The sequence below is a fragment of the Falco biarmicus genome, chromosome 8 (assembly GCF_023638135.1).
Source record: "Falco biarmicus isolate bFalBia1 chromosome 8, bFalBia1.pri, whole genome shotgun sequence".
In the NCBI taxonomy this organism is placed as follows: Eukaryota; Metazoa; Chordata; class Aves; order Falconiformes; family Falconidae; genus Falco; species Falco biarmicus.
In genome coordinates this window covers 16,509,818-16,524,607 of record NC_079295.1, presented here as the reverse complement: position 1 = coordinate 16,524,607, position 14,790 = coordinate 16,509,818, and the positions used below count along the sequence as shown (strand labels likewise).

The window sequence follows — 14,790 nt, the reverse complement described above, 5'->3', positions numbered from 1 at the left end:
GTGGCACTTAGGGATATGGTTTAGTGGTAGACCTGGCAGTGTTGGGTTTACGGTTGGACTCAATCATCTTAAAGGTTTTTTTACAACCTTGATGATTCTGTGATTATATGACTGTCAAGAGCAATCATGCTTCAGAAAAAGAAGTGTAAGTTAAGTAGCCTTACCCATTTAATAACTGGAAAATAGGCAATGACCAACTTAAAGACAACTAGAAAGATTGACTGCAATGATATACACTGTTACCTTACTGCACTGTTGGGATACTAACAAATCAAGCTCAAGTCACTAACGTGATTTTTCTGTTGCAGACAAAGTGACACAACTATTGACATAAAAAGAAGCCATATAAACATGTCATAACTTACAGGAGTCAATTCAGCTTCCTCTTCTGGAAAGTTAATGGGATGCTTGGACTGATTGATGGAATGTCCCATAGAAACAATAAAAATGTAGGAAAATGGGGAGGGAAGGATGCAAAAGGGAAGAAAGGAAAGAGAAGGAGGAGAAAGAAAGGCTTTATTATTGCTTAGAAGAGGGGAAAAAAGAAGCACTGATGACAATTATCTTAAGCAAAGGCAACAAAACTAGATTAAGAAGTTGCACTGTCCCTCATCCAAATTTTTTTTTACGAACAAATGAACAATGACTTGAAGACAAGGAGATTCAGGCACTCTCCTATGGGAAGGGAGAAGGACATAGGATACAAGTATGTTTCAACCACAGTAAGAGGGGAAATAGTAGTCTCAAAAAAAAGCACTGCAGTAAAACACCTGCAGGCACACACAACACACTTTTCAACCTTTGTTGAAACAAATCAGAAAACAAATCCAGGTAACGTTCTCTTTGAACAACTACTCTCACTAAGCCAAAAACAGAGTTAAATCCTCTAAACACTACAAACAGGAAAAAAAACAAAACCCAACCCATACTGTCACCTTTACACAAACTTATCTGCTTCCCATGTCAGTTCCTCCATACCAGTAATTAACATAATACACTCTGGTGACAATTACTAAGTACATACAAGAACAACGTCCATTTAGTAGAGATTTATATAATTTCCAGTTGGTTATATACTATTTTACAGCTCTAGGTGCCCTCATACTACAATTGATTTAAAAAGAAATGAAGAGGAAGTATTTCTGTATTCCATATATTTCTGGAAGTATTTCCATAATCTTTGGCAAGGGAAGGAGGGGGAGAAACAAAAACAAAACCCAAAAGAACAAAAAAAACACCTAAGACATTTCTGTCTCAGGACACAACGTTCATGGTGGTGACAAGCTTCTTACTGCAAAGTTTTTAAGGGATTAAAAATTGAATATTATGCTGCTAAAAAGTGGAGACCCTAAGATTTCCAGTGACTCATTCAATGCTTGCTCCTTCTCCTTCAAAGGTACAGAAGTATTTGTTTCAGGCATGTTAATTTTGGTAATTGAGTTACACAGTTAAGGTCTGACAGATCCAAAAGGGGTTACAATTTATATACTTATCAAAACCTCGGAAAAGGAAAATAGACACTTAGAAACTGAAATGGCCGCATTAGGTAATGGAGCTGCCTGATACTTCCACGTACAAGATGTGTTTTCAGTTGCTTATAAAAAATCGCCAAGTTATAAGAAATTTTTCATGATGGGTTACTGTTACAGGATGATTACTAGTAATTTACATTAGACAAAGTATTTCCAGGAGAGGAGAGGAAAGTGTATCTCATTTAAAATATAGACGTTTTTAAAGACCTCTGCACATCTGACCATGAAATAGATTATTGGCAGCAGAAACCTCAAAGACTTGCTTTGTGCTGTGCTGTGGGAAGTTGCCCAAATTTGTCTGAGCATAAGCCTTTAGAATTAGAACGGTAGTCCCTGAAGCCTCAGTGAAGTCTGGAGTGTCTAAATTAAAAAAGTCTCAAGGTTGCATCTTCTCTTGCAGCCCTTCAACTGGACTGCACACTACTAACCTTGAACAAAAAAAAGAACAGCCAAGTCTGAGAATGCTTGGGTCCATGGTGGGAGAGTACAGCAGCCTTCTGTAAACTGCAATGTCTGGCTGCTGCAAAGCATATTGGAGCCAGACATGGGAAGTGGGAATCTGGAGCTATTACTGTGCTCCCAAGTGGCCAACCCTCCTCCTGGAACTCATGCAACTCCATTTCACTGCAGGCAACTGGAACTTCCTAACTCTTAAGTGTTCAACTTTGCAACTTAAAAACAACAACAACAATGAAAAACACAAAAAAAACAACCCCCGAAACAACAAAATTAATCTACAGCAAGTGTTCTTAATAACGAGGGATGCTTATAACTTCATGCCAGTCTACACCTGTCGAAATTCACTGCAATTTAAGAAACGTGTCTGTGAACATTTCAAATTAAGAAACTGCTGCACCGTGGGCATGAGGTGCAATATTTGCTAGTCCGTGCACCTCCTATGATGCTTCCCTGTCGAACACAAGTTCTTTGGGACACAGCACAACAGAAAGGATTGTAAAACCTAGTAAACATTTCAGTTCAAGTTTAGTTTCACTACTGGTTTTAAGAAATCTAAGACTGAACTGCCACAAGAAAGAGGCAGCCCTGACCTTCCTCCAACCGTGTGCTCTCACATCATTTGTGTGGACAGCGGTGATTTTGACCAAGTAGTCCAGTGGATCAATGAACAGCTAATTCCAAAGGACTATTTTTCAGGGAGACCACAAGCCAATTCAAATCACTAGGCAGCTGCACAAACATTAGTGCCAATACAAGATGTGGCAAGACTGGCAAAATCCAGCAGTCGCATGAACCTAAATTAGCATAAACCAAACATGAAATCCCCCAAAACAGTTTGTTGGCAGGGAGGAGGTTTCAAGTAGTGGAATTTTCCCAAAAGAAAAAAAAAAACATTACAGGGAAAAAATACGTAAGATGGAGCATAATTTCATGGAAAATGGGTCTGATCTGTCCAAAAAGAGATGCATTAAGCGGAAGACTGAAAGAAGGAAGGAAAAAACCCCAACCCTAAACCTTAGTAAGGCTAATTCATGCATAACTGCATTAGAGAAAAAATACCTTCAACCTGTGAAGGGCTCTACCTGCAGCACAGAAAACAAGTATCAAAGCAGCTAAAAAACCTAAGGAATAAGAGTACACATAGCTTTAATTGGTTTTGTTTGGATCTGATGCCTTTTACACTAATAACTGTATTAAGTAACATTTGCTTACACGTCTGTTGACTTCTAAACTATGAATCAGTCCCCCAAAAATTTCTGTAGACATCAAATCGTCCAAAGAACAATCACTAGAAGAGAATGGGTATACACATCCGGAGAGTTAAAAGTCACAAATCTACCCTTTTGGTTAAAAGTAGATAAACTATATGAAAAACATTATACCTGCATTCATAAAGCAAACCGTTGATGTGGCTGGTCTAAAATCTTGCGTAACTTTAACAAACATGAGGCTAGTAAGTGCCCAACACAGGAAACTGTAACCAAGGCTGTAAATTCAGTTAACTAAAAATGAAGACTCTTCTTTGTATTTGCAGACAACTTTTTTTAGACTAGAACAGACTAAACACTAACCAGCAAGCACAAAACTGACACAGCTAAAAGGCCAGATCTCAGCTGTTCCTTCAGAACATGAAGTCTCATTTTTTGGTTCAAACTCCTTTAAAAACCTGACAAATCCTGGTTTTCATCCTGTAAGTTCAAAGTATATACAACTGAAGAAAACAGCATAAACTCTTCTCTCCTCTTTAAGAGTTTAATGTTCCACAATCGGCTGCTGTGTTCTCAATTTTTGTCATTTGTTCCAAATTTGATTTTTGGCAGCCTGAAGTAAGGACAAACAAGTAATCTGTTGCTAATTTCCTACAGATGTAGTATTTCTTTTCCCTAATCTAATTAGATGTTGCAGAAAGAGTAAAAGAATTTGTCTCTGTTTTAAGTGGACTGGTGTTATCTACAATTAAATTGACTGTTTTAAAAGCTCCATTAATTAGTCACAACTTGCAGAGTGACTTCACTGGAAACTGCAACCAAAGCATTCAACTGCCTGCAGTGCTTTTGATAAAATTTGGTAACATCATGAGGCAAGCATTCTCATTTCTCAACTCAGGTCTAGTGGCTTGGTCCAAGACTGCTTCTTCCAAGAGATATATTGCCTAGATTGACATTGATCTATGGTATTCTGTCTCTTGCAGATGAACCTAGTAAGAGTTCCGACCACTGAGCAACCATTTTCTTAGCTTGTCTGTATCAATGATAGGTTTTATTGAGAAAAAATTCTATCATAGACACAAGTATTTTTCTTAAGCACTGTGAAGTCAGTATGAAAGCAGTGAGATTATTTTAAAGTGTGGTAATTTACGCAGCACCAATTCAAACTGTCTTCTACAACTGATGCAGTCTGTGATAGTGACTTCTTTAATCAACGCGCGTAAAGAGACAGGAAGGGAAGCTAAAAGGGTAAGAACAGTCCCTGGACTGCAGACAACTTCCATCAGCAACAGCAATTCTACTGTTAGCATTACTCATCAAAACAATACATTTACATATGCACACTGAAATCTCACCATTTTAAGAGGGTACCAGCTCAGCTGACTACCACTGCCACCAGCTCATTCTTTTCTTGTAATAGGCAAGAGTCTCCTGGAAAACGAAGGCGGATGAACGTTGAATTGTGTGACTTCATCTTAATAAGTCAGAACAACCGGAGAATAAAAACCATCAAGTGTTTGGTATCTCCAGAAGAGTACAAGGGAATGAAGGCCAAGCACACTGCAGGCAAATTTAACTGATATACTATGACTTCGCTGGAGACAGTCACCTCACTACTGCCTCATGTAAGGGGCTACCAGGAACATTTCCTAAGAAGCAGTTTTAACTGCAGATAGATGCATTTGGGATGGCGGAGTTTGAGTCATTTAGTTGCTCATCCACAAAAGACTCCAGCATCACAGAACGACCAGAAAGAACCGCGTTTAGGCATAGGCAATGCCTTTGTGTTCATACTTAAGGTAACAGAATATATCATAACTGTAATTCTTTAGTTGATACCAGCTTTGCCAAACAAGACATGTATCATACCATTTTCCTGTTCCTTCCAGGGAGGGAACTTTTAAGCTTAGGCAGTGTGAGGCAAACTTGACAGGCAATCTCAGAAGATAAACATATTCTTATAAAGCGTAGCAGAAAATGTAAAACATAATTAGTGACCTATGTGAAAAAAAAGTTACAGTGTAAATTTTAAATTCATGACTATGAAATAAATCAGATAATCTTGATTCTCTGATCAGTGTTACTAATACAAGGATAATGTTTAGGTTCTCATTTCCCTTTCACTTATTTTAAAGCTATATACCTCAATTTTTAAAACCTACCACTCCATGCATGTGCAGTAATTAAAAGGTTTTAGAACATCCCCCTTGGATTCCAATGCAAGATCGTTACAAAAAAAAAAAATAAAATCCCTTCCTATCATTGGCTTTGCTGATTCCGTAAGCATAACATTAAAAAAAAGTTTAGGTGCTAGTTTTGAAGGCATCGGGAAGAGCGTGTTAGCAATCTTTGGGTTCTAGTGCATCACGTGACGAAAACTGTTTTACTGTCATGCGTAAACTACATGATGAATAACCAAGCACATTTGATTACCAAAATACTTAAGTATTGTACTGATATGTTTATCTCAATGTTTTGAAAGCCTCCAAAAATCTGGCAAGTGAAGAGCCATTTTACATGCATTTCAAGAACATCTGAAAACTGGACAGCTCACACTTCTTCTGCCAATAAAACTGGAAGCCAAAGTAATGCTTCAAGATGACAGATATGCACAATTTTCCTTTACTGTTGACTTATTAAAAAACACTTTGTGACTAATAATTGGAAAAAAAAGAAAGAGGAAGAGATGGTCTAATTGTGTTTCAAATTAAGTCTTTCCACTGACTATTTTCAGCTTAGGAAAAGGATACCTGGAAATACTCCACAATAGACCGTGTACAAAACTGGGGACATAACAGAACTGTCGGAAAATGAAATTATTTTTTAGGAGTCTTTAGCAGAAACACAAAACAAACATCTGTCATGCCTTGTTCGTTGCATATCTATGACTACTCTCACAAACTGAAGACTAACATCCTTCACATCTGCTAACCACACAAAACATAGAACATAAGGAAAACTACTCAAACCTTCAGCTTTCAAAATATGAAAGCTCTATTCCTCCAGAGCTAAAATAAGACCACAACTGCTCTTCAAATCACCTACAAATAATATGTGAGGTTCAGCAATCCAGCTCTATTTTAAGACACTGTTGCCTACCAAAGGCCATGCATACTATATGTTGATTTCTCTCCATACAGAGAATTAACTGTATTTTCATACAATGTTACATTTAGTAATCTCCCATAAAACATGACCTATAATATTTTTTAATTGGTAAAAAAGCTTCTGCATTATGCCACTGTTATGCAAGTGTTACATTAGTGACAACAAGTCCATACAAGAACCAAGGCGAAATTGCTGTGGAACACAAACTGTCTTTCCTTACACCCATTTCAAGTATTCCACTTTATCCCACAAGAGTTATTAGCCAACACAGATTTGTGTATGCCTGCTGAGCTTACATTACAACGTTACTGTCATACTGCCAAAGCTCACTTGTTTTCCCCCCCAAAGAAATGTTAACATTTACTCCATACTGCCACCTCCACTGCTGAGTGAAGCAAAGAGCCTGTAGTTCTAATGCACTGGCAGTCCCTGGTCATGATCTTCACTTCTTATACATCAAGTCTAAAACTACAATGAGTTAAAGTAAAAGCTAAAGAAAAAAAAAAAAAAAAATCACGTAGCGTTACCAACTGCTAAATTATGCATTATCTTTGTATGTAAGTCAGAATCTCTCAGCTGTGCAAATTGGGTTACAGACAAAGAACTCCATGTTGAGCTGGGGGGGGGGGCAGGGAGGTGATGCTGTACTGTCCCTGACCAGATGGCAGGCTTCAAGCTTATCTGCAGCCTCTTCGCTGAGTATATGCAAGACAGTAACAATGACTGTCCATGAATGGACCCTTTCACTGATCAGACAACTAGCTACATGAACATGATCAACACAGTGCTCTATTCTCTCCCCACTACTTCCTTCTATTTTCAGTGAGCTGTGCTAGAAATAGAGGACAATTTCTTGGTGGCAGACGGACCAAAGAAAGAAGAAAAAAGATAACATGGGTGGAGGGACAAGTTATTCATATAGTCATCACTTCCTCTACCTTTAACTCATGCTATTATATCACTTATTCGGTCTACACTCATGTAAGGTATCTCAAATGCAGAAAGCAAGGTTTAAAGTGTACGCCACTCGTTACACAACTAAAAGCACAGAAGACAAAATGTAACCTACCAGTTTAAGGAAGAACACTGTTCAAGCAAGAAACTGGCGAAGAATTTTGTGAAAGACAAATTTCAGTTTAGCAAAAGTTATGGGGGTTGGGGTGGGGTGGAAACAACTTTTCTTATTCAGCAATGCTTAGAGGGGACTGAAGACAAGAACGTACTGCAGACAGACAACACTTAGTACAAGACAAGACCTCGAGACTACAAACCAGTAGTCTTTGAAGACATTTATGTTCACAGCATCCAAAAAGACAGTGTTATAACAGAATTTTTATGAAAGCAAGAAAATGAGAACAAATCATGATGACAACTAATAAAACCATGACTTTATGCAACCCAGGGAATTCCAGTCAACTCTCCTGAAAGTGGCACAGAGACAAATTCAGAATGAGAACAAGGTTTGTCCTGGCCAATAAGACCACCGAGAGTTATCATCTGCTATGAAGCTGATGTACCTTCAGCTCCAGGAAGATCCTACAGCACAGACTGCTAGAAGGTAAAGGAATACAACAACGCTAAGGTGCCTGTCCAGTTGCTCAGGCAAGACTGAATAATCCATTAACACCAATGTGTGTATCCCTGCTCTCCCTTTCAGCCTTCAGTTCCTGGCTGGAATCCCCCTACTGGGTGAGCATCAGCACACATCAGACCCCTCTGGGCAATTCACCCAGATAACACAGAGTGAGCCCCAGAATAAAACTGACAAGTTTTGGTGTATTAAGTACCAGTAAGCGCCAAAGCTGGGACACAGGAGGGAATGGCAGAGTGTAAATAAGAGCTTTGGGGAAGGAAGGATGAGAGGAAAGGGAAGTAATAGCCTCCCATTTTTGGTGGTTGTGGAATTGCAGCCTCTTTCCATAACATTTTTCAGCAGTATCAGTCAGAAAGTACACTAGACTATACATACCTTCAGGAGGTCAGTGCATGGCAGTTCTTTTACAGGATTTCCCTACATTTCCAAGTCAGAGAGCTCTTAAATACATAGCAGAATTATTTTTCCAGCTGGAATACTGAAGTCAGTAAGTGCAAAGCTTGATTTCTTTTTTCAGGCAAGCATTTCCTCCTATCAAAACAGTCTTCTGTTTTACTTAGTTTTATTGGAATCACAAGAGGAAGAGTGTAACATTAAGTTGCTGAAGAAGGATGACTTTTTAAAGTACCTATACTGCCTGGAGAGGACAGAAAGGATAGGTCAAAAGGGCAGAGCTGCCAAGTCACTGACCTCTTTCATAAGAGCCACAGCAGCAGAGAAAAATTTTAAAGGTCAGCTCAACTACAGTCAGTCTCAAGGACGACATGCAAAAAAGGAAAGAGCTGACTTGAAGCGCTGTGAATAACAAGTCTCAAAACACATATGCTATGGCCATGAAGTAATTGCCTCTCCCACTTGATGCATAAAAACCGTGGGGGTTTTTCCTACACGAGCACTAGGTCTCTTCTTCTAAGGCTACTTCCTCAGAGGGATGTCCTCTATTAGAGACAGCATCGAGTCAACTGTGTGGGTGGAAGGGTAGAATTCAGCCCTACTAGGAAAAAGTGTTTTGGTTTAAAACCTTGCTGTGAATATTAATTAACCCTTAAAAGGGTAGTTTTCAGACACTAAATGAATGCAAAAGTAAATTAACTCTTTTGTTGGTACCAAATGATTCTACCAAAGAATCCTTGGGTTTCTGCCCATTTCATTCAAGGTGAATTTCATTCAAAAAATACCACCACAGAATCTGTCACAAACTCCAAACAAATGTGATTTTCCCCTTTTCTGTTCATTGGTGATAAGAAGAAAAAAAAAAAAAAAAAAAAAAGGTTGCTTCACAGTAAAAAGTCCCATCCCATCACATAACAGTTTTAATACTGAATAGCTGAATACCAGTTCTGTACTCAGAGTTGAACACCATCCTCAGCCTACTGAAATTAAAAAGAATAGAGCAAAAACAAAACAGCACTGTTAATGAGCCTACAGGTTTCTGCTCTCAAGAGAAGAGCAGAATTCGGCTCTCAAATTACCAATATTTTCTGGTCACCTCCTTCAAAGGAATCATTCTTATCAACTTATCTGGGCAGAGAAACAATAGCCACGTTCTTACAAGAAGCAATCACTTGGTTTACAAAGGCAGCACTCACAAGTCTTTGAGAAAAGCTTTTGGGGGTGATTTTGAGCCCTGTAGTCAGTGGCTAATTGCTAAGAAAGCAACTGCAATACTTGCAGCAATATAGATAAGCTTCCCGTGAAGACAAAGCAACTTGTTGACCTCTGTCTCTTGATTCACCAACATCAAGTTACTCATGTGCAGCAGGTGGTTCGTTGATTAATTATGCCATACAAAGAACTGAAAACTCTGGGAGACAAGAAGGGCCATATTATGGATGACTCAAGCATATTGCTCCTGCGGTAAGAGAGGCGGAGATCTAGAGGGAGATCTTCAAAATCGACTTCAGAGAACATCCTGCATTTTTAAAAGTTAAGAAATGCAAAATTCAAGTTTTGCTTGTGCTATGCAAGTTACAGAAGTGATTAATTCAAGTCAGTCATCTTTTTAGCCCAAGGAGAGACAAAAATGCAATGTAGCCTAACTTTTCATATTCAAAACAGGTAATAAATATCTGCATGAATAACAAGAGATCCAAAGAAACCAAAAATAATCTTTGTCATACCACAGAAGGAAAATGACTGACAAACAATCAATATAATCAATGACTGTCACATGCTGTCTCCAACACTTAGGCCTAGAGCAATAACACAAAGGTTTGCATTTTAACTTTCCAAAGAGAAAAGGACACATTCCTATCTACCTCTATTTTGCTCCACTCAGTAGGAATCTCCAATAAAAATACAGTGAACACCAACATTTTACAGAAAAAGCAAGTTTGCCTAAAATGTCACTCATTCATTTCTCACCATTTCAAATAAAGATTTAAATCTAAGTGTGACCTTGATGAGTTGATCATTACACTAACAAGCCTGCATCATTCGCTCTTTACATCAGATGAACTTCTGCTGCGAGTGGATAAAGGCATGCTTTCAGCACGGCTCATTCAAACTAGTGTTAATTATTGATTAGCATAAACTCAGCTTGTTCCAGTTTTCTCCCGTAAGAGAACATGCATATTAGTACAACTGACTTTTGAACTGGCCAGATTTCTGTTTCTGCGATCGTTTCTACAAGACAGCTTCTAGTTTTAAGTTCCCTAAATTCACTGGAGCATTTTCCCCCTTTCCTCACACAAATCACCAGCACTTCAACATTCCCCAAACCAGGTGTGTTTTTACTGAAAAGTTTCCTCTCTAATTAAGCAATGCCAAGGCACCAAAACTCCAAATGAACATCTGCTATTGTTGTATCCCAGGCCAGTTGTTTTTCTGTGCTGTGAATTGCTTCAAAGAGTTCTCCCTGACATACATGAAACAAGAATATTAAGTAGCAGCAAATTACTGGTATAGTACAGCTCCAGATAGGCACTCATAGATTGCTCCATGCGTTTCAAGTATTAAGTGTATGTAACAGGAACATAGTCTTATCAGTTGTACTTTCTGCTTTCCACAGCTGTGTGCTCCTCACATTTAAATGAAACGCAATATATGAGATTTACTTAGAATAAAAACATTAACTATAAACATTAAAATCCATGACCGGCTTAGGAGGAGTAAAACATAGGGAAAGCCCTTAAAAAAAAAAAAAAGAATTAAAAAAGTACACATTATTTAAAAAGATGCGTTGCAGACAGATACAAGAACAGAGAAAGAGGTAGCCATAGCATGTGCGTTCCATGCAAAAGCAATTTTAACCTTTAATCAACCCCACTGTACTGAAGATACCTAGCTAGGAGCGTCAACATGGGGGGCAGGGGGAGAGGAAAGAGTTTGAAGAAATAAAACCGAAACCAAATCAAAGCCTTGAATTAGTGACACACTACCTCAGTGATTTGTTGCCCTTGTGATGTCAAGTCCAGTTCCTGCGGTCTTGTCACCTTATCAATATCCAAGGAGTCCATGCTGGAAGCTGCAGAGGTTATGCTGGAACGGGAGGAGTTGCTGATTGAGCGCACCTCAGCATCACTCACTGTGCCAGCAGATGCTGTCCTCCTGTGCTGAGCAGTAACTACTGGTTTGATGTCTTCTGCAGACTGTTGGGCTGCCTCATCCATGCTCAAAGAGGCCTTCTCTAACTGTGCAGTGATGTCATCCAAAGATACGTTGGCATGTGATGGTTTGGTCACCTTACCAGATGAGGAGGATAATCCTTTCATGCTGCCGTGCTTAGTAGAAGGTCGGCTAGCAGGTGGTTTCTGAGCTTTGGATTCTGTGGCGAGGCGTTTCACTGCAGCATTGTTTGCTGAATGAGACCCAATGCTGCTGAGCTCCTGCTCTATGGAACAGAGATCAGCCATCAGGGCATCTAGATCCACAGTCTCCCCCTGATTCAGGGCTTCTGCAACAAACAAGAGTTTTCAGTATGTGCAGAGTTACTTCATTTGTGTTATCAAATGTAACAGGGTAAGGGAGCAAAGGAAGTTATATTTTCTTTTCCCACCTGTACTGCAAAATCTCTGCTCACTGCTAAGCAGAAATTTATCTGCACTACTATTCTTGACTAGTCTAAGAGTAATTTAAAAAAACAATATTTAGGTTCAATACATTTGTCAACAGAAGAAATCTGTGAATGTTGAGATTACATTTGTAAAGTTTAAATTGCTGTCCTGTGAACAGAATCTAAAATTACATTTGTACAATATCACAACTCAACTTTTCAAAAAAGCGTAGGTTTTTTCTAAGTGTTTTCTGCAAAAGCAATGCAAGGTATGTGACACTGCTTTAAAAAACCCACAAAATACTATACACATACTAAAGGCCTTTAAATAAAGGTTTCCTGCACTACAACCAGGAGAAGCTATTTTAAGACAGGGGAAAACACGATTTTTAACGTGAAAGCATTCTGTAACTATATGCCTGCATCTTGTCTCACAAAGCAAGATGCTCTTTCTTCCCATTTAACAGATACATCAATCCATTCTTTCATGAGACCAGACCCCAGAATGTGTATTTCTATACAAACACTAGACTACAACTCTCAGATACTAGGTGCTATAAAAGATACTACTTTAGGATACTCAAAATTCTGTGCCATCAGAAAGCAATGACTTCAGCAAACACATTACCACTTCACCCAGAGCTGTTTTAAATGCTCTTATATTTTACAATGTTCTTATTTATAGCTGAAACAGGTTTTTTTCCTAAACTAATATTTGAGGGGGTAAATAATTCAACAAACCATTCAAATTGTACATGGAGAAGCGATACGAGAAGTTAGCAAGATTGGTTTCCTGACGGAGAGGTGATCTCTTCACTGGTGCCACAGGCTTATCTGTATCCAAACTCTGAAAAAGACAAAAAAAGGGCAGAATAAAGTTTGACACGGAATGGAACAAGCAAATCTTCAAGATGAATGAAAATTAATTTTGTCTAAGATAAATTTTCAAAAACTTCTGGCATATAAAGAGAAATATCTCTTTTTCACACTTTAGATTGGAAACATACATCACCATAACACAGAGATTTAGCTTCAGATATCCAATGGAAAAAAGATGTTAAACACATTCTTTTGTTTAAAATAAAAAAAGACAGAAGCATATTCCAAGTGCATAAGTGGTGTTACATGCTATGTCATTTTGAAACACAAGACAACTGGCTTACCTGCAACATCTCTGCAGCAAACTGCACAAGTATCTAAACAGGTTCAAACTGTGGCACTCTCTCTAAGAAATGCATCATCAGCTTGACAGCAGAATCATGACATAAGCACACAAAAGCATTCAGTAAAGAATTCTATTCTATTAGAATGAATTTTCAACTGGCTAAATTCAGCCATTTTTCTCCATAAGTTTTTGCTGTGAAAAATGTTTGCGAAAGCAAACTCCAGACAGTTTACATAGGATAAATTTTTTTAGAACTACTATAGATACTTTTTTTAAAAAAAAAGATATCTTTCTACCCAATACATTGAATTGTTATGTTATAAAGGCTAATATGGCATGGGCTTAATATTATAATAAAACCCATCACCTTTGTAAGTAGCAAGCAGTAGGGTACCATGATCCAGCTGGTGACCCAAGGGGTGCATGCTGCCCCTGGAGGGACATCTGTTACACAGGGAATCTACTTCTTGATGTTGCTGAGGCTCTACAAGCCTGCAATGGGTTTGAATTTAAACAATAATTGTACTGATAAAGCTTTCCTGAAGATATGCTTGTCTGCAAGAAAGGCATCTTCTTGGTCCAAGAGAACGAATTTTCTTACCTAAGCTTTTTATTTCTGTTTTCTACATCTTTACTCATGTCTTTGTTAAAAATCAAATGCACTATTTTTTCCATTATTTATTTTTGCTTAACTCTCTTCTCTCCTCAGTTTGGCTTTAACTTTAAAAAAAAAAAAAATTAAAAATCACTTTATAAAGAAGTCAAACATCACTTAATAAGAAGAAGCCAGTGACACAACCTGGTCTTCCATCAGGTGGACAAACAAAAATGACTTCTAATACTTATGATTTAGCTTACATATTGTCCCACACAGAATAGCTGGGGAAGAAGAAAAAAAAACCAAAACAAAACAAAAAAACACAACTATAACCCTAAAGGCAGCAGTGAAACCAGAGAGAGAAGAGGTGAGTTAGGGCTCATTTCTTCAGACTGAACCCATAGGCTGCCACAAAAGATTTCCTGTAAAGCAAACATATTCTAGTTTAAAGAATCTAAAATGTGTTTTACTGAATTTAACATCGAGTTATTTCACATCCTTGGAAACACATTATTTTCACTATTATCAGAGAACATTTGGAGAACTGCTGAAAACTGCCGCAATACCAAAAGCTTAGTTCTGAATGATCATGAAAAGCAAGGTAAGATTTCCTTCATTTAACCTGCACCATAATGCTGGATAACTAGAGCAGGATAAATGTTAATTTCCTCTTCATCAGTGCCAAACACTATTCACACGTGTTGAAATTTTGTGACTATATTTTATAACACTTTTATTAGACCAACAGTTAAAGAAGGCAAAGTGAATTCAGATGATCTCAAGGGCACCTTAACAATTACAAAACTTTTAACAAGCACTTCATTCTAGAAAGAAATCTGGGTCTTACTTTGAACACACACCCACACACACCCCCACACACCCCAAAAACAAACATTTAGGAAATCTAAAAAGGAAGTTAAAGTTCAAGGAACTCAGGGACAAAAAGCCTTTCCTCCTACTGCTCTTAAGAGTCCAGCTGATAAATAGCAACAAATACTGAGACTACAGGAGAATGCACTTTGGACCTCATTAGCTCTAATCATCCCCTCTTTTTGGGACAGCTGCATCAAGACATAATCACTTTCCAAACTAACTGCATTAATTTGTTTATGTAAAACCATATGAGATCATT

The 14,790-nt window shown here is 38.1% G+C and overlaps 1 protein-coding gene across 1 annotated transcript in view; it reads right to left on the bottom strand.

Moving 5' to 3' along the window:
* The window catches only part of RAPH1 (Ras association (RalGDS/AF-6) and pleckstrin homology domains 1), a 97,656-nt gene that overhangs the window by 44,374 nt on the left and 38,492 nt on the right, over window positions 1-14,790 (bottom strand). Inside the window, 2 exon segments of the mRNA XM_056350486.1 lie at window positions 11,282-11,796; window positions 12,637-12,742. Of these exon segments, the coding sequence (XP_056206461.1) occupies window positions 11,282-11,796; window positions 12,637-12,742 (621 nt within the window).